At 36.3% G+C, this 21,788-nt stretch overlaps 1 protein-coding gene across 1 annotated transcript in view; it reads right to left on the reverse strand.

Annotated features, from left to right (window-relative positions):
* Window positions 1–21,788, reverse strand: part of POU6F2 (POU class 6 homeobox 2) — a 540,059-nt gene that overhangs the window by 417,034 nt on the left and 101,237 nt on the right. The window contains exon 2 of the mRNA XM_087821402.1: window positions 3,218–3,389. Coding sequence (XP_087677528.1) covers window positions 3,218–3,389 — 172 coding nt within the window. The remainder of the gene's footprint in view (window positions 1–3,217; window positions 3,390–21,788) is intronic.

Consider the following 21,788-nt stretch of genomic DNA (forward strand, 5'->3'; position numbering starts at 1 on the left):
CAATCTAACCACATGTTTCTCAATGAAATGTGGATTCATCTCTCTTAAGTGTACTTTAGTTTCCATGGCTGTTCAAGTTAAGCAAAACGTTACCTCTGATGTAATTACTCTATAAAACACAAGGGTGCTTTTCTGAACTTTCTACTTAAGCTGGCATATAGCTTCTGGTTTCTCCTTCTGGTATTCTGAGCTGCTCAGAGCACTGAAATATTCTGCACAGTATGTTTCTCTTTGGATGCTGTTAAGTGCAGAGGTGCAATTTAAGGGGAAGCATAAAAGGCCCAATGGTTCCTGGAATTTCCTTTGTTTATCCATAGAGGGCATCAGTATTAGCCTTTCTCCTGCAGTTTTGTGCTGAAGGTGCCATACTGTGAGAGAAACAGACTTGTCCTCTGGACTGCTAATTTAAACAAGACACCGAAGGAGGAATAAGCTCCAAAGAAATCTATTTATACTGAAATTTCTCCTGATGTTGCTTAATGTCTCTCCACACAGTAAATATATCAAGATGTGCATGATTTGTCATAATCTGTTTTTTTCATTATAGAAGCACAGTTTTCAGTAATACAGTGCATATATTATAGGAATGACGCTTTGAGTAAATTAGAAAATCATTATTTAGAAACAAACTTGGATATTCTCAGTTATTCAGAAAAAATGTAATTCTTCATTCTCAAATAAGGAATATAATCAACACTACATATAAAAACAAAAAAAGTTGAATATATTTATATGGCAAATAAAATAATGATCCATTAAATTATCACTCACTAAGTGTTGCCAAAGTTGCTAAAAATTCTGGGAGAAAATTACTCTAGAAAGTTTTAGTCAATTACATAAACTAGAATTCCTAAGCTGAAGTCCCAGTGATATTAAAAAGTGAGAGCATAATAGACCCAATAGCTTAGAAACCTTAGAGAACATGGGGATGCCTTCCTTCCAGTATGCATTCTATTTTCCCTGTCTCACACTGTCTCCAGGTTTTTTTCAAGCTTTCAAAACTGTTTATCTACTGATTTCATCTTTACCTAACTGGAAACTAGAAAATATTCATTCTAGAGACCAAGTACAATTAAGTGAATATATATAAAGAATATTAGATATAATGTAGATGTGCTGGGTTCTCTCTCACAAATTCAGAAGTAGAGAAATCCATAGTGAAGATCAGGACCTTCTAAAATCTACTCTGCTAAACTAAACTATGATTCCTAGTTTAACCATTAAGATTTCACTTACTATGTATTTCCAATGAAGTTTTACTTCAAATTTCTTTGACTCTCTTGGATTTTTGAAAACTATTTCTCTATATACGCAAATCAGTAAGAAGTGACATAAATCTATAATAATTTTCAATGGTGGAAAATCTAAAGAATTGTTGACAAGCCAAATTAATTACCCCTCAGTTGAAGCCAGTGGGGGGAAAATGAGAAAAAAAAAACCCAAGTTGGGGTTATAAGTCAAAGTCTACAAAATACATTTACTTTTTAAAAATGCATGGAAAGTTTAGGGAAAAATAATTCCTTATCTGCGGTTAAATTAAATACACAATTGATTACTTTTGAAAAGTTAAAGTGTTAGTTACTCAACATCAGAGAGACTAGAACATGACTTTTTCCTTCTTTTAATTTATAATTTTATCTGGCTTTTCTCACTAACCCCCTGAAATGAAATGAGTGTTTAAGGAAATAACTCTTCCTACACAGATAAAAAGAAACTACAACAAAATATTTCTTTAGAGTGAAATGCTAAAACCTTAATGCCTAGGTGTGGAAAATTTATGTCAGAGGTAGAAATGCTGCTTTTCAAAGAATGGGTAATATGACAGAATCTCTTGAAACTGGAATCTACTATAAAACAGTGTTTTACCAACAGAAATTTTAACAAAGTTTTTCTGCAACACCCCTCTAATGTTTGATTGAGTGAACATTTAAAATCAGAGAAAAACTCCTCAGCTGAATCAGGCCTAGAGTTGCCAAAACTATCAAAGCTCTTTTCTTTCTACAGGTTAAACAAAGATAAAGCTCATTTTTTAAACTGAATTAATGACTTTCTTAACAAAGCAGACTATGCACTGTTGTTTTTTTTGTTTGGTTTGGTTTTTAAGTTCAAGCACATGACTGTTTATATCCTGAGACCAAGCAGTTCTCTGCCTGGTTATGTACATATATACATACCAGGTTTATATATCAGATTAGTGTATATATGTGTGTGTGTGTGTGTGTGTGTGTGTGTGTGAATATAAACAGGTAAGTATGTATTTTAGAGAGAGATAGATATATAAATACTTAGTGACATAAACACTGGAAAATAATTAAAAGCAAGTGTTTCAGGAGCAACTGTTCTGAAAGCTGAATGTCACTCTATCCCATAAAGTGCTTCTCCAGCAGAGACGTCTATCATCATCCACCACTCAGTCCCCAGCCTCAACAACCAAAGGATCCCTTTCCTGATTAGAGATCACAGTTGCTTGAGTTGCCTTACAGAGTGTCATCTGTTTGAATAACAGATGTTTTCACTGGAATGGCACACTGCTTGTTTTTGTTTTGTTTATGAAACAAAGATTCCTAAAAGGTCTTGAGCTGCGTCTACACTTACGAAGAGGCTATAAACATGCTAAAGGGGAGAAGTTAGGGCAAGGGACACAAAAAGGACCTAATTTCTTTCCTCATCACCCTTTTAAAAGAAGAGATACTCATTGTGATTATAAAATGTTATTTATTTGGACAATTCCTGCAGTCACCTTTGTTTACCTGGCACCGATTGACTTGTATTGATATTTTTCAGTTCTCTTCTCCGGTCTTTTGACTACAGATAATGACACTCTACTTTCCTTCACCTTAACAAAAGGCTGCAAAGCAACCTGAAACCGAGTCAATGTTTATTCAATAATTGTTAACCAATTCTCACAATGGAACTGATTTCCTGATTATTATTACCATCTTCTTTTTTCAAATAATTTCTAGCTTGGGGACTTTAGCAATATTTGACAAGTCAAAACGGGCAGCGGGGAAGTTCCTTGCGGGGAAAAGTTTGGAGGACCTCCTCCCAGCCCGCCGGAATCCGCGGCAGTGGCTCAGCCCCTCCAGGGTGCCAGCCTGCTCTTGCTAGGACTTAGGAGAAAACTGAATGAACAACAGGAAAAAAAGAGGGGGTGGGTGTGTGGGTTGCTTTCCGGACAGCACGGCAGGGCTGAAATGAAATACCTGGACGGACTTACCGAAGAGCTTGCTGGGAGTGTCCTCGCTGTCATTGGATTCCGCAGGCGCGGGCCGAGGCTCGTGCAGCTCGCTGTCTGAAGTCGCAGCCTGGTCCTCACCTCTCAACTCCGCATTCATTTCACTCCGCGCTGACAGCAAGGGCTTACTGACTTGTCCAGCTATCATTGGATCCTAGGACGGGGGACAGAGTGGAGGGGAGGAAAAAGTGGCAGCGTTAGTGTGCGTGCCCTCTGCCTCTTCCCTCTTGCACACGCACACTCCCTGTCTCCTCTTATCTCGGCCGCGCCGCGGTTATTGCCGCTGCAGTCGAGTGAAGAGCTATTACAGATCCGAGGAGTTCTCCATGACTCCCCACCCTATTAAAGCTCAACTAGCATGTGAGAGATTCGGGAGGCTTCGGAGGAGAAAAAACTTCTTTGAAAGCAACCTAACCAACACAGCTTTAATTGTGGGATGTGCTTTTGTGCGAATGTTTTCACACCTTGTTCTGTCTTTAATGCAGTAAGAAAAAAGAAGGTGCTGGGCTTGTACTTCAGCAACACACTGAAAAGGAAGGCGCACCCTATGGGGGAACCTCGGGCTATTTTAAGAAGCCCTCTCCCTGGGGGACAAGCAATTAAGCCCTATCCCCAGAACAGAGAAAAGAGGGAGAAAAGAGTCCACAAAACGCTGTCACGGGAATAAAAGCGATTTCTTATGTAAATTCCATACGCACCCTTAGAAATCGACTCCACCAGTCCCAGATTGGGGACCGAAACTAACCCCAAATCAAATAAACATTTCAAAGCAAACAACACACAACAAAATATATGAAAATTGGTTTAAACATTTTTCAAGGAATTGGAAAAATACTTACAAACTGTGTTCAATAATTCGGAAACCTAGATCATCATACACCCAGAGCATTAAAGAAAAAGGAAAGAAAAAATCACCTTCAAAAACGGCAAACTTTCAGCCCCAGTAATTTAAACCTGCTTTATCTTCAGCTCGTTAAGGGGGCAATTTAGGATCAGAAATATTTTCCAAGTGTAGCCTTTTATTCCATTTGCAAACCAAGATGCATAATATTGTTTTAGCAAAAATATCGGATGCAGACGGGAAAAAAGCAAGAAGTGCCCTGTTTGTGTTATCTGGGAGCTATTTATTGCCAAGTTCATGCCTAAACGGTTCCTGACCAGGAAACAGGTGACCAGTGCAGGAGCAGGTGGGGCCACATGCTCTCTTGTCCCATCATTACATTGGTTGTGGTTTGCCTGTGGTGATTTTTTTAAATGTATTCATGCCTGAAAAGTGAATTTGATATGACACATGATAATCTATGAAAATGTTAATCAATACAAATAGTTTAAGCTGTCATCAAATGCACTTCTTTAGTCAATACTCATACCACTGAAAACAATGTCACTGTCGCCAGGGCTTAATTTGCACAGCACTTAAATATTGGACTCTGTGCATCAATGCACTTCTTCTTCAAATACTGTAGGTAAACACATTTTCTCCCTATTTAAGGCTGAAGCACTCAGCACGCATTTAGCTGAGCCGAATCCTCCCTTTTGAATACCTTGATAGGTCCACTGGAGGGCAAAATTAATACTTAATTGAATCTCACAGTCATCAAAATAATCAATACTTTTTTATTATTTATTCTTTACAGTCTGTTGACTGTTTCAAACCTCTGAGGGAATGGTGGAAAGGATTCATGGCTTTGAAACACTGTCATTTAACAAGGTAATTTTCAGTGGGGCATTAGGGGTTGTGAAACATATAATAAAACAAAAATGGTGGCTTATAATAGGAAGAAAGAAAAGAATTATATTTCTGCCATCTAACAAAACAGGATAAACAAAAAGCAAGTGCAGAGAGAGAGTGAGAAAGGAGGGGGACGAGGGAGAGAGAAAGACTGGCTTTTGAAGGGTTTTATCATATCAAGAGCAGAGCCGAGCTTTCATAATGCTGACATTTCTCATCCTGACAATCCTAAACAAGTGGAAAGGATGAGATCGCAGATATCATCTTTCATCACATTCCCTAGCTTAAGAACCAACATGACAGCTCCTCTCCCCTTTACACTGTTAATTACTAAATAAAATACTACTCTCTGTCAGCATCAGATTATTGCAGATAGCAACCACAAACCTTTCTCCATTGTTACCCCCTCTGAAACAGTGATACCTACCTTGAACTCTTTAGAAAATAAATTAGGCTTGTCTCACTATATTGTAAATATTTGAAATATAATCAATGTAATCAATGTGGTCGATTCACAGTATTATCAGCCTAAATTTGCTGGTGATAGATTAGCATTTCATATACTATGTTTGGTTGCTGAGATTTGGAGAGCTTAAAATTCAGGGGGAAGCAGGCAGAAGGGAAAGGGTACATAAAATTCTCAAATGTTCCAGGAATTTCTTTCCTATGTATCTAAGAAAGAATATGTGTTTGGATTCCTCTTATTCTGTTAGTGGAGCTGAGTGGGCTGGGAAAGGAACACTGCTCTACCTCATGGTTTTGATAAGTATAGTTATCACATGAAGAACCCAGATGTATATTCTAATACATCCTATTTATTTTATGAAATGTTGAATACTCAATATCTCTAATCTAAAGGAAGAGGTGTGACATGTGCCTCCAAGACACCCAATCTTTGAGAACACATTGCTCATTTGAACATTTTTTAAGGTAGTGTTAATGGTAAACTGTGTTTAGAATGGCATGCACTATGCCATGATAAGCCAAACATGGTTATTAGTGTATCAGTGAATATCTGAGTAATCTTAAAACAAGAATATTCTATTCTTGCTTTATTTGTGAATGGTTAAGTGAACCACAAATCACATACAGGAGCTGAAATGCAGCTGCTAAATTCAAGTGCACTTGAATCTCTAAGATATTCAGCCTGGATTATGTGTGCAGAGCATGTACTGTCAGTGGTATATATTCACTGACCATTAGCTCTTTTTTAAAAAATTACTGTTATGCAGCTCATACACGGCTAAGGTTCCAGCCAGTGACTTTCAGTGACTTGAGCTTGGAAAATTCAGGAGTTTGTTGTTCAAGTTTTCATTTGATTTTTCATCTTACAAAACACTTTACATTTGCCGTGATGCACCTGCAGCCCACATGTATATGTGCCTGACATGGTTAAACAGAAAACCCCCATGAGGCAGAGAGCAGGCAGCTTTTAATCACAGTTGCAGCCACTGGGGGGTCCATTTGAAAATGTGTCACAAGCAGTAACCACTGAGTACGGTTGTATAAGTGATGGGGGAGTGCCTCTTTCAAGCAGCACTTGACTCGGATGGAAGTCATTCTCTCCCTGCCAAAAGTGATGGCAGTCTGTAAAATTCCTTTCTGCCAGAATGAAGAAAGGATTTCCAAATGTGCACCTACATAGGTGCTTGCAGGAATGTAATAGAGCTGCAAGTTCAACATGTACAAGAATCCCTGCAGCAACAAGCAGGAACAGAAATAGCTAGTGCAAGCAAAAAATCAAGTTGGTGAAGACTTCTTACTTGAAAATCTGAAATTGTCCCACTATAGTTGAAGAAGTTCGGACTTCTATGCAATTTGTTTATCAGCCCTGATGGAATAAAGTGACTTGTCCAATATGAACAATGGTGAAATGTGCAAGAATGGGACATGGTATGTGCCAATACAGGACACTCACAAGGTTCATCAGAGACCCAAGTACCAGATGGTAAGAAAAGCAGAAGCGGGACAGGTAGCTTCTATTAGCAAAATCTCAACAAAAATTTCACTATGCCCTACAATGAAAGAACTGAGATCAATATCAGAACTACACAAAAATTATTTAAATCTCCTTCAGGCATTGTTACAGAATAAAAATAGGTCTCATTTATCAAATACCTTTACCAGATAGGCACTTTAGATATATTTAATGTCGCCCAAACTGTGCGAGGTATTAGCCCCATTTTAGAGTTAATACACTAAGACTCAGGGAGGCTAAGTGACTTGCCCCAAAGCCATACAGCTAATAAGTGGTGAAGCTGTAATTTGAGCCCTAGTAGACTCATCTTCAAAGATAAACATCTTTTTATATTGCACAGTGGGCACTGGATGAAAAAACCTGTGGCTTATGGATTTAGGAATTTGTGGGGTTTTCTAGAACTTTAGTTATGAACTGTGAAGGGTCTTAAGCCCTGGATAATGGATTCCCAGAACAAGCTGTGTTGGTATCTCGTCCCTTAGACTCTAGGAACAAAACACTTGTCTGTCCGACGCTGCTTGGGTGAAATCCATGGGGGCGAGATAGCATGGTAGACAGTACATCAGATTGGGTCAACTATCCAGGTGTGTATTCAGGTTGACTCTCTACATAAATTAGCAAATCACCACTTTCACCCTTGGTTTTCTCATCTGGAAAATGAAAAAGTTGGAATAAAGCAGTATTTTCCAAAGCCCATACCACATAACACTTGTCTCAAAAGATACCCTACAGTAAAAGAGTCGTGTAATCACGCTCACATGAAAAATGCAGCAGAAAAATTCTACCAGGAAAGAAACAGATTCAACTCTGCTTAACCTAGCATTTCCCCAAATTATCCAACCATGGAAGGCCTTTTCCTTATGATCTTTATTATATTATCTAATGGATCTAGCGCTTCTTGAAACTCATTTTAGAATGTGCGCACTTAGGTGACACCTAATGTAAATTAGCTAATGTAAGTTAGAGCTCTAACTTTTAACAATTCTGCCAGAAAGCTTCAACAAGTACACTTCTGTCCAATGTTTCTCACATTCTAATAATTTTTACCTAATTAATATTCCTTGCAGTTTATTTATATACAATTATGTACAACTTAATGCATTGTAACTATATATACTCTCATCATATATTAATTCCTGATATTTTTAAATATAATTTTAAAATAAAGATGTCCCCATGTATTTCTGTTGCAAAATCTTTATTTGAAGAACAGATATAGGACACTGTATGAAGGAGGAGAATTCAACTTGGCTTTTAGCAGGTTGTTAAAAATAATACCAGATAAGCAAAGATATAATTCAGCTAAAGACCATCAGTAATTTAACTAACAGAGTTTTGTAAGCATAATCATTCTCATTGTACAGTCAGAGAAACTAAAGATAGCAAAATTATTAACTCAGCAAAGCATATGTGTCAAGTGAGAGCCACGCGATGGAAATACACACACCCCTCCAAACTGAGCAAGGTCCGGCATATTTTTATGTACATACAAACCAACTATGAAACAGGAAATCATAAGGACTTTTAGGAAAATGTAAATAAGACAGGCAAGCTTCAAAAATCCAAGGAAATAATTCATTTGGTTGTGAAGAGCCAGAATGTGACAAAGTTACACTCAATAGATCAATAAAAAAATAATATCAATTATAAAGAAAATATGTATTAGATCCCCCCTTCTTAAAATGCCACAGTTCAAATAGGAAAAATGTGAAAACAAATTATCTACTGCCAATTTGAGGAAAAGATGGCATCATATTTTGTATTTAATTTCTGCCACTGAGAATAGGTAAAATTCAAAATCAGTATTATTAAGAGGAAGAAAGTAGACCTTCCTGGGCTTGGGGGAGAGAAAACTAAGTGTGTATTTTGTTATCTTTGTCACAAAGAAAAATACTTTTTATCTTTCTTTTACTGATTACCAAATATTAGTAAGTTAATTTTCAATATGATATTTAAAGTAGTGTAGAATATTTTCTCTCAAAAGTTACAAAGAATTTCTAATTTTTAATTAATATTTCATCCTATCAACAATCTTCAAAAACACATTCTACCTGGCTTTTGAAAATAAAAGCATGGTATTTTTAATGTTTTTATTGATATACATATATATATATATATTTATTGTTGAAATTTTGAAAATTAACGAGGATCAAAAAAACACTAAAAATGTCACTTCCTAGACTGCAAACAAATAATGTTTTGAGAAAAACAGAAAAATCCCACATAGCAAATACTACACAGACAGAAATTTGCATTACTTTAAACTTAATTTCAAAGCTTAATTATTTCACAGATTTTCACAGCAAAATGTTGATCCCAACCTGTATTTTCTTCTTCACCCCAATTAATCTCAACTGCTATCTACTTCCCCATTTCTCCACTTTACAGTTAATGTGGCTGAAATCTTATTTAATTCTGTCCCCAAATAAATGAGTACTGTGTGAAAACCAAGCAAGGCATTCAAAATTCAAAATGAATGCTGGGCTTACAGTGTGAAGTACTGAGGAGACTTCAGGAGACCTCATGGCGGCTCCCTGATTCAGGACTAAGCACCTGCATGACCATGAGTGAATCACCATCTCTTCCATCTTGGTTTCCATACCAACATGGCGTTATATATCTCAAGGGGGATACTGTGAGACAAGAGTGAGGTAATGTACAGATAATGTATATCAATGTTTTGAACAATAGAAAATGCCGCACAGATAAACATTGCCATCACACCACCTCCAACATTAAGGTATGCAACTGACTATGGGTTACTTTCCTCTCTAAGCCTTCAATTTGGAAGAGGAGAATATGCTGTAGTGGGTGCTGTGGTGTGATGCCCAGATACCCTTTTTTAGAAGCAACTTACTAATTTCCTAGCTGCCACAGATGATGGCTGAGGATGGCTCACAGCTGAGTCCTTGCTCAGGTCCTGCCTTTGCCTGGAGGTAGCTGCCTCTCCAAGGTCATGCCCTTTCCTCAGGGCGTAGCCAACATTTTGCCTATGCCCTGCAAAACTTAAAATATTTACTCTGCCTCTTGACAGAAAAGGTTTTCAGACCCCTAAGCTCCACCCTAGGTTCAGTCAGTTCCCTTAATCAATATTCATGTGCCAGGACTAGCTTTTAATCAGAAATGCCCCACTCCAGGCTTGGCCACCACAAACTCTTTAGTGCTACCTCTGTTCACTGTCCACCACTCCCTCACCCTGCATTTTGCTGATTAGTGTAATTTATATTAATATGAGTAAAATTCATGACCTGATCAGCATTAATGGAGGTTGAAATATGTACTTGCTAAAGTATTTTGGAGACATTCTCCACCCTTGTTTGGAACCAGAAAATATTAAGAATCTAGCAAGTCCTGTCACTTATGGTCTTGGGGTGAGGAGACTAACGATTGACCCCCATACTTTCCCATGTCCACTCTTTGGGCCAAAGTTCTAGTTGCCTGATGCTGACTGTGATAGAAACAGATCTTGCTTCTAGAATCTTTCTTAATCTGCCTCAGTGAACCTTCCATGCAAGGTTTGTTAGGTTCACTAAAAATGATAGAATTATGACTTCATCAAGCTTACAGACAAATTGAAAAACTATTTTGGTATTGTACTTAATAAATATCTCTATGTATGGCAGCTTTTGGTCACAGAGCTTGTTTTCATTATAACTAAGTAGCTAGACCTTGGGGATATAGCAGGCCCTCACCCATCTCCAAACATTAATCTACCAAAAAGAACCTAATAGTTGTGCATACAAAACTGGTGTAGGCCATTTGCAAGACAACCCTCTCTACTAGATTACGACCCACAGTTAGAAGAACACTGCCTTAAGGGCAGGCAAGGTCATTACAGAGTGAAATAGGGTTTAGAACTTCTGTTCCAAATATACCCTGGGCAAATTACACTATCACACCAATCCCTAACACTTTATCTAGAAGATATTTAGTTAATGTGAATGTCCAGAATGATTCTGAAAGGATAAAACAAGACTGCAAAATATCTCATTTGCTTTGGTGTCAGAAGATGGTATTTCATTTCAGTGTGTACATATGGGCACAGTTTAAGAGTCTCTTGTCTTTTTGTTCAACCTGGGATGTGTGAAATCTCCTTCTCCCCTGTCAGTCCCCACCTAGGGTTTCATCTTTCTAATCCCACCATGGGTGCCACATCCTCTTAGTTATGTTTATACTCTAGCAACAACTCAAATTAAAGATTAAAGCATTAGAAACAGCTGTATTTAAACAAAAACAAGCAAATAATACAAGCAAAACAGCTCATCAATGAAAACTTGTGGGTTGAAATAACAAAATAACTACATCTACTGTGCAGTTAGACACACCTCATCTAGATCATCACCTTGAACCTCTATAGCTCCTTTGCCCCCAAGAGGTTAAAATGACTGTATACTTATCTGGGAAGAAAGGGAGACACTGGTATTGACAACCTAATAGCACTATCAATTCAATTTCTGCTGCCTTTGTGAAAAAGCATCAATAAGAGTTCAATCTGAGCTCATCTAGATCTGGTCTTTTGGTAATGGGCTTATACAGCAATATCGACATTGCATACACATACCCTATACTCATACATTCTTCATAATCTGATGGCTTCAAATGGGTATCAAAATTTAATCAGAATATAACTCAGATTAAAGTGAATTTGCATTTAGTGATTTGAATGTACAAAGAGAGAACATACAATCTCTATCCCAAAAAAACTTACTTTCAGCATCTTAGAAATTCTAAGAGATAATTAATTAACGTGTATATACATATATATTCTGTATATATATAAAATTTTGTGTCTCAACAATTGTAACCTTTGGAGAAAGTGGATGACATAGTCAGTTCACAGACTGAGAAGACCTGGTCTAGTCTCAGAATTTTTAAACTGAGCACTGAACTGAGAAGCCTTAAGGTTTTTAGGGAGATGCCTTCAAGATCTCAAAGGGAAGCAGGGGAGGACCAAAGTGCCCACTCTAGGTGTTTAACACCATATTGGCTCCTCTCACTTACTTTACATGGAGTCTTCAGTATATGTGAAGAAATGGTTTCTCAGGTCTGCCCATATTACATATTTAAAATGCATCACAGATGCAATAAAATCACAACATTTTTTCTATTAGATATTCCAAAATACTTAATACTCTACAGCTGAGATGTTTGAGTCCTTTACAGGTAGACATGTCTCAGAATTCCCAATACAGGGCATTGTGTCTGATAAAAAATAGACTCTTAATAAGTGTGTTTTGATTCATTGATTTATTGATTGATTATGAGGGAGGGAGGGAGGGAGGGAGGGAGGGAGGGAGGGAGGGAGGGAGGGAGGGAGGGAGGGAGGGAGGGAGGGAGGGAGGGAGGGAGGAAAGAAAGGTTAAGGGCAAGGATTGTCCTTGGTTGATATTTTTAGTATTTTAAGAATATACTTAATCATGTCTAAAATTGCCCCAGTATGAAACTAAGGCCTCACCTGACTATCCTACTTGTCTGGCATGTTCACACATACACATTGACCCATATTCTGCTTCTGGAAATGGAAGTAAGTTTGTTTTTGTGTGATTGAGTTACTTTGTTTTACTGTAGGACAAAATGGAAAAATTTAATAGCAACACTGAAAGGAAACAGGTGTTTTTTCTCTCCCTGGAACTGAGGATGAGTAAGAGAAAAGCTACCACTGGTCCAGGGCATAAGCTCACCTAAGAAGAGGCAAAAGCACTGGAGCTCAGGGTTTCCCCAGATGAGTCCAGCCTCATAGCTCTGTCCATGCCCTTGTTCAGCCTGGAAGAGTCTCCTTCCCACCAAGGGAAGCCTGATGTCACCCCTACACAACTCACTCTTCTTTCCAGCACACTCATGGGCATTCAGGAGCAGTATCATCTCACACATCCAGCATATTAGAAATACAATTTTATTATAAATGTCCTAATTCTATAATTTTTCTCAGAGGTAAATATTCATTTAAATAATACATTAAATATGTGAAGACATTTAATTCTATTCTTCCATTCTGAATAGCAAAAAAACACAGTTGAGGAGAAATACTTTTTATTCAAAAAATATCTAGTTCCCTATAGTTCCATAAATAAATAGAAAACTCTGTCTGCCCCCTGCTGACAAACTAATATTTTTAAAAATTCAGTTTGAAACTTGACAGTTTCCTCAGGTACCTCCTCAGTTAAGTTCAAACCCACCAGATCCTCCACATTCAGCCCAGGTACAGAGGCCGCAGTGTATATAGTCACTGCACAGCCACAGAATATGCCATGCACATTTTTGTAATGATTGTTAACAACTAAGATGATTTTCTGGCAGGTAGCAATAGAGTGTCAGGGCACTGCCTGGCCTACCTTGCACAAAGACAAGCCCTTTGGCCCATGGTAGCCAGCCTCATCAGGGCCTTGCACGTCCAGAGGCCTGCAGTGCCAGGGTAAGAACTTGAACACTGGAGCCAAGGACCTGTGTGCATCCCAGGGGTCACCTTCTACTCACTGAAGGGCCTGGGGCAAGAGACTTACTACATCTCTCTGAGCCTCAATTTCCCTGAAAGGAAATGGGAGTAGTTATAGTATATGCCTCATGGGAAAGCTGTGCAGATTAAATAATTCACAAATAGTGCTCAGAATAGGCCTACTGCATAATAATAGAAAATGTATATACTGCACTTTGTTTACGACTCTTCTGACAAAGTAGGACTGTGTGTCCATTTTGTTATGGAAAAGCTACCTAGCCTTTACCAGACTTTCAAAGAGATTAATGATCCACCTCCCTATCCCTGCCCACTCCCCCACAAAAAAATCAGTAAGTAACCACTGCTGAAGTGTAGGGGCCTATCAATGCATCTTCTTACTCCAAATATTAGGACAGTGCTTGGCACATAATAAGCCCTCACTAAATATCCATTGATTTTATTTGAGAAACAAAAACAAGAATCAATATTTATAAATGATGGGAAAAAAAGCCAAAAAATAAATTTTTGAAAACTAAATTACTTTGACATCTTTTGAGAAGGAATTTACTTTGTAAATCCCACAGCTTTATTATTTTAAGAAATTAACAGTCGGAGACTGTAAATTCTATAGAATTATATCCCTGAACTAAAACAATATCTGGCTTTTAATTTTCCAAGGTTCATGTATCCACTTTCTCTAAAGGAACCATTCTATTTCTGTTCAAAAAGCCACTGCCTAGTTGATTTCAGTAATATGTGTTTTCCTTTCCTCTACTCTCAAACTGCGTTAGCACCAGTGATGGACACTGATAATGTAGGTTGCTAGTTGCTACTTCCTGTCTTTCCTAGCAATCCAAGCAGCTTTCTCTCTCCCAACAGCAGCTCCTGTGGCTCTTTCCTCTCATTTTCTGCCTTGGGTCTCTCTGTACATGGCTATGCCTGGCCCCAGCTGCTCCCTTTCCCTCTCTCTCCTGTAATACACTCTCCTTTAATATTCCAAGGGTGACCCTTGACCGTCCTTTGAATGCCTCTTCAATTCAAAAGGATTCTGAGCTTTTAAACTGAGCAGAGATAACATAATTCCAAGGAGATGGAGGTGGGGAGGGAGGATGGGAGAATGTGATTGGAAAGATTAGCTAAATCTTCTCATTCCTGGGGATTTGTACTCTCACAAATACTTGGACTGGGTTTGTTTTGTTATTGGTTCTCCCCACCCGATCAGCTATCTCATTAACCCTAATTAAAAATATTTTGTTTCCAACCCAAACTATATAAAGAGACTTAACTAAATATTTCTTTAAATTTCTAACCTTTGAAATTGAGGGTAATTTTAAAACAAAGCTAGCTTTTATTAATAGTTATTTATGTCCTCTTTACTTTGCATGATCGGGGTGGCTCTGAATCAGGATTTACTTAAGGCAAAACTGATGCAATTCAACAAATATTTATTGACTGTTCATCCTGAATGAGGTGTTGTGCTAGGGACTATGGGCAATGTAAGGATCAAGAAACATTTGCTACCATCAAAAATGTCATCATCTAGTAGACATCAGTAAAGGAAACATTATTCCACATCTTCTATGAGCCTAGTATACTTTTTTTCACAGATATAAGATTTTCTTGGCATCCTTTATCTTCTCTTTTTGTAAAATGCCAATGTATACTAAGCATGTGGACCACACAGGCACACAACACAAACACAACATCCTTTCTTTGAAGCATTGTTTTAACATCATTAGATATGGTAATGAATAAACATGTTGCTCCTCCCAAGGAGTATTAACTTTTTTTTTTCCTAGCCTTAATTCCAATGTATTTTGACTCACACACTAAAACAAGGAATCAATGTAGCAATCCACAGGATCGCTGCCTATCAAGGGCTGCATGGCCAAATGAGCAGATGAAGCATCTGAATTTGTCACTGAACATTTTTGAATAATTGCTTCCCTAATATTCTCAAGCACCTACAGTAATGAGAATTGGTAATGTGTTGTGAAGAGCAAACAGATTTGTTTCAACAAATCAGTAAGGCACACTCAAAAAGCCATATAAAAACAGATGTGCTAAAGCCTTTAAAAACAATGGCTCTTTTCAGTGGGTTTAGAAGCCTCCATCTATCCCCATCTCCATCCTTCTACCATTAATTTGCTTAGGCTAATGCTGCATATATTAAAACAGACCATTTCAACTCACTGCTCGCTCAATTATCCCAAATCTGACTATGTAAGAGGGTCCATCCCAATGACATTAATGTACCAGCGCCCCAAGAAGGCTCAACTGGCCATGGCTGGAATGTAGCCTCATTACACAAACCCTCTTTCATTCTACTACACTGAGCTTCTGCACTATTCATCCACATGCACAAGCATATCGCCTGAAAGGTTTTCTGTTTCCTGCAAAATGAACTATTTCTGGGTTCTCCCACTTTCTCACTACTTAGGCTACAGGGTCCACGTCCTTACTTTCCTCCACTCCCACTAACAGCTGAGTCCTGCTGGGAAGCCTACAGGATCTGCACTCTGCCTGCTTGGCTTTTGGATCTTGAGAGGGCCAACCGTGGGCACTCATTTCCTTAGTATGTCAAGCAAAAACTCTAATTAAACCTGCAGAGTGTTTAGTTTAAAAAAAAAATCAGCGAGAAATCATCTTTTTTACTAAAAGCAAGCAGAAAAGTGAATTCAAATTAGCATCGAAATGAAATAGAAAACAAATTCCTAAGTCTTTAATATAAAAGTAAATATAAAAAAAATTTTTTTAAGTTAAAGTAAATACAGATAATTATGATAGATTTTGAAAAATTGAATACATTTTTAAAATTGAGTGGAAAACAGTTTGTTTTGTTGTTGCACAAGGATTATTGGAGATTTTTTTATCCTCATTTAACTTTGATATTGAAAGTGTTTTTAATGCTAGTTATTCATTTATTCAACAAATATGTATTGAGTCCTGTATGCCATGCCACCTACTTGGGAATGTGATGGCAACACATCACTGAACAAGTGCAGGCCCTCCTGCAACTAAAATGGCAGTGGGAAGACTAGCAAATAAACAATTAAGGAAATATCATGATGTTGGGTAGTGATAAGTGCTATGAACAGAAAGAAAGCAGGCTGAAGCATGTGGAGGAGTGTGGGTGTGGGATTTACATAACATGATCAAAAGGGGTCACAGAAATAAGGGACCCTTGGAGAAAAAAAAATTTTAACAGCTTGATTGAGATGTAATTGAGATGTACATATTTAATATACACAATTTGGTGGGTTTGGACATATGCATACACGTGTGAAACCATCACCATGATATAGGTAATAAACATACCCATCACCTCCAAAAGTTTCCTCATGTACCATTTTGTGGATAAATTTTAGATTGCAACTATTGTACCATATAAAAGGTCTACTGTATCATTTCTATGGATCAGAAAAAATTTCAATAACTTGAATCTTATGGACACCCAAATTTAAGCCACAATATTTCCTTACTGTGTTACCCCAACAGCCTTTATATCAACTTAATTTCTTTTGAGAAGTAATCAAATAAATCATCTCTCAGCTTTACCTGCTTTTGCATAATCTGCACTGGCTGGTTTCTTCTTGCCTGTTGGGTTTAATTGAATTATTACCAGAGTCCCCCTGGGCACCTGAGGCCAGGTGGGGAAGGGATTGGGTCCTCACTAATATCGTTGAAGTCCCTTTTTATTGACACCTGATTAGCTCCCAATGTAGTCTGAGAACAGTCACTTTAACTTCTCTGAATAATTTTTTCAGTTAAAATAATACTTCTCACTTCCCAGTGGGGCTTAAAGGCTGTACAGTCTTGAGCTTGTCAGAAAAAGAACATCTCACCTACAGGACTCTCCCTTTCCAGGCGTTAGTGCTCCTCCCATAGCCTGGATATCATTTTGCAAGGGGTCTCTGCTCTACCTCTGGAAACAAGTCTCTTCTAGAAGGACACACTTGGTCCCTCAAATTCTGGGCTTTTGATCTAGTCCCATGTGATAAAAAGCCCCTTTTTAAGCTGTTAATGACTTGCAAAAACCTCAGTTTAAGGACCTCTGCTTTTAAGAGCCCTCTTCTTAATGCAGCTTTTGGTTATGCAGTTGCACTAGCAAGAAGCATGTGCTTTTTAAGTCTCCACTTCAATTCTAACCCATCTCTCTATTGTCATCTATTCTGAATCACTCATACCCACAGTACCCAGAGAGGTCCTGGAGATATAATGGTAAGCCAGCTAGGCACTATATTTGCCTTCATAGACATTATTGTAATCATGTTCTCAAAATTAAATATTATCCAAAGTTGTGATTTCAAATAGCTACATATTTACTCTGATGAATGTGCTATGATTTATTTAACTCTTCTAACTGAAGGATATTCTATGATGTCTTTGAAATGGGGTACATGCACACTAGGAAATGTTGGAAGATAATACATTGAGATACAGGAAGAAAGTATTAGAATTTCTATTTTTACTTCATTTTTAAAATTCTATTTGTTTATGTTTTTAGTGGCAAAAATGTATAGTACAAAAAAAAAAACCAAGAAATAAATTTATGTATATTAGGAGTGCATGGTAAAAAAGATTTTCATTGATAAAACTGGGTTGTCACAAAAACTTTGAGTCCCTTGATTTAAGATACGCTCAATTATTCACACAAAAGTAAAATTTAGACAGTTTTAAATATACTCTCAAGAGTGAAATTACAGGTGAAAGAATATGAACCATTGCCAAATTGCCTTGAAGGTCAGTTGGTAGAAAATTTATGCTCCCAGTGTATGAGAAAGTTTCTCTTTTATATTATATTTTAAAGTTTTTTTTTTAACTTATTAGCTGGAAACTGGTATTTTATTAATATTTTAATTTGCATCTCATTAGCAAGGTTAAATTTTTCAAGTTTACTAGCTAAGTAAGTTTCCTCTTTCATAAATTACTCACATCCTTTGCTTGTCTATTGAGATCTAAGTATTTTTATCATTAAACTTTGCATAGATATCTACACATAGTAATAATTACAATAAATAATTGCTGACACCGTTTTGCACACTGGGCTGCTATAAACATATACTTTATTTCTAGCCTTCTAAACAACAAACAACATTACCAGCATTATTATTCCTATTTCATTGATAATGAAACTGAGATGAGGTTAAATAACATAAAATATGGCAGTCCTCCTGATTTCATACTGTAAGAATTTCAAATAGCTTTTCTAGAATTCATTATTTCATTTTGATTTTTATTAATGTTGATTTTTTTTAAAAAAGATTTTATGTAGATATATGGCATTAATTGAAAATCTCACAATTCCCCAAATAGTCCATTTTTAGAGCACAATTAGTTGAGTAACCCATTGGCATATCATGTTTCCTTCTTTTTTGAATCAAAAACTAAGTTTTAATGGAATCTCAGGTCTGTTTTTGTACCATATATATGTATATATGACCATACATAATGCCATATGTGTGTGTGTGTGTGTGTGTGTTAAGTATATAATTATATGCTATATATAGTATATGGCTTTTAGTATATTTCTAATATACATTTTTATGTAATTAGATATGTATAATATATTATGTAATATATAATAGAGCAAAAATCCTCTGTATATTCTTATGTTTTCTCAACTGTTAATTTTCCAAATGAATTTTAGAATCATTTTGTCAAATTCTAAAGTTAAAACAGGGATAGATAAATGTCATCTTTATAATATTCAGCATCACCACCAAGAAACTTGGTACTCTTCATTTATTTAAATTTTCTTTTTAAATATAAGTGATGTGTGGTTATTTTTTCATATCTATTACAAACATTTTTATTTAAAAACTTTCAAGTCCTGGCTGGTGCGACTTGGTTGGATGGGCATCATCCTGTGCATTCAATGGTTGCCAGTTCAGTTCCAACAAGGGCATGTCAGGGTTTGGGGCTTGATCCCCTCTCAGCAGCTCTTTCACTATCTTTGTTTCACTATCACATCCATGTTTCTCTCTCTCTTTCCCTCTCCCTTCCTCTCTAAAAATCAATTAAAATCTTTTTCAAATAAATAAAAAAATTAAAATAAAACCTTCCAAATACTTATTTTACCTTTTCTTCCTACTGTGAATAAAATCAATTTCCCTTTCAAAAACTTATATATGGTTACTGCTCCCCTATAGAAAAGCCACTGAGTTTTCAGTTAAAAATAGTTGTCTCCTTTTTATTTATGGCTATTTCATATTCCCTGTAACACTGTAAGAAAAATAGTGCATAACAGTAGTGGTATGAGGTTTGGTATTTTTTTTTTAATGTTTTTATTAATTTTTTGAGAGAGAGAGAAACATCGATGAGAGAGAAACTTCATCTACTGGCTGCCTCAGTGTGCCCCTCACCCGTGATGGAGCCCACTCCCCCACCCCTACCTTCCTTCTGCGATCCCTCAGTCTGTTTCATGCTTCTATGTCTCTGGATCTATTTTATTCATCAGTTTATTTTCTTTATTATATTCCAAATATGAGTGAGATCATGTAGAGTGAAGGGATGGAAAATAATTTTCCATGCAAATGGAAATGAAATAAAAGCTGGGATAGCAATACTCATATAGGACAAAATAGACTTCAAAATGAAGGCTATAACAAGAGACAAGACAGGTCACTACGTAATACTAAAGGGATCAATCCAAGAAGAGGATATAACCCTGATAAACATAGATGCACCCAACAGAGGAGCACCTAAATCATGGATTGCAGGTTTGAACCCTGACCCCGGTGGAGCACTTGTGGGAGGCAACCAATTGATGTGCCTCTCACATCGATGTTTCTCTCTCTCTCTCCCTCCCCCATTCCCTCCCTTCCACTTTCTCTAAAAATCAATGGACAAAATATTCTCTGGTGAGGATTAACAAAAAACAAACAAAAAATGGCTGTTATATTTTATCATTTATCAGATGCTTTCTCTTTTTCTTTCAGCTAACTTCTTGATGTGAAGTATCATGCAGATAAGATTCCTCATAGTAAAGCATCTTTGGATTCCATGAATATTCCTTTGAATTTTGGTTTCAGAGTATTTTATTAAGTATTATGCATTGATATCTACTATAAATAAAACTAATTTATAATTTTTTTTCAATTGCAGTGTTGTATTTGAGTGTCAAGATGAAGACTGATGGATAATATGATGAAGGTCATTTTTCATATTTTACTATCTGTGGAATAATTTATGTAGCAGGAGAATAGTTATCTTTTGAAAATTTGAAATAATTTACCAGTAAAATTATTTGCACTGAGTTGTTTTTCTCCTCTCTTTTCCTTTTGGAGGAATTTTAAAATAATTTTATAATTTTACTATGGTATTTCCTAGTCAATTTAGATAATTCATATTTATCAAGATTTTAAAGTATATTTGAATGAAATTGTGCATAATATCCTTTTGTCATTTTAATCTTCATATCCATTGTTAAATTTTGCTTCATTCATGTTACTGTACTTCTCTATTCTGTGTTGCTTAGATTTATCAAATCTTTATTTTACTAGTTTTTTTTCAAAGAACTAACTCCTGCATTTGTCAACTTAAAAATTATTTTATTTCTTTTATCTTTAATAAATCTGTCTGCCTGAAGTCTTTGTGTTTCTTGATTTTTCACACTTAGTTAATTCATATATTTTATTAAAAAATGAAAATAATAAAGATTTTGAATTTGTCATGTCCTGTGAATTCTGAAATTTTTCCTTCATATTTTTTTCATTAGTAAGTAGCTCACCCTGTCATTTGTTTTGTTTTCTTACTCAATAATCATTTTGAAGATGTTTAAGTACAGCAGAAGGTTTTTTAAATTAGGCTTTCATTATTTTTTATTTTAACATACTATGGTGGAGAATATGATTTTTGAGTTCTTAGGAGAGAATTACTTTTTGTGTGAATAAAATGAGCCTGTCATTTCAATGAAAACAATAGAAAGTATTTATTCCAATGATAAAATGTGAGTTCTAAAGAGAAAATTAGAATTTTTGAAAATTTATATCTGCCATGAAAAGTTTGAGAATTTCCCAGTACTTAAAAGACTTTTCTGATGAAATAAGTGGTGATAGTGACAAATATGATTTTTGATATTGTGTAATGAAATGTGCCAACATTTGGAAAAGCTGCATAACACAGTGAATCAATATTTTCCAAATGATCGATGCATGTTGCAAAATTATGTATTAATAAAAGATCTATTCAAAGTACAAGACACATCAATGAATTTTAGTGTAAATGAGTACAAACAGTGTATTAACATGGTTGTCAATTCTAAATGACAACAAAGCTTTATAAAGCAACCACTTGTCAGACTTTGTTGTGGTATCAAAGAATAACCACAATTACTCTAAAAAACAACAAAAATCCTCCTTCCTTTTTTTATCACGTATCTGCATGACACTTGATTTCTTCATAAGCT

The sequence above is a fragment of the Miniopterus natalensis genome, chromosome 10 (assembly GCF_054644295.1).
Source record: "Miniopterus natalensis isolate mMinNat1 chromosome 10, mMinNat1.hap1, whole genome shotgun sequence".
Classification (NCBI taxonomy): domain Eukaryota; kingdom Metazoa; phylum Chordata; class Mammalia; order Chiroptera; family Miniopteridae; genus Miniopterus; species Miniopterus natalensis.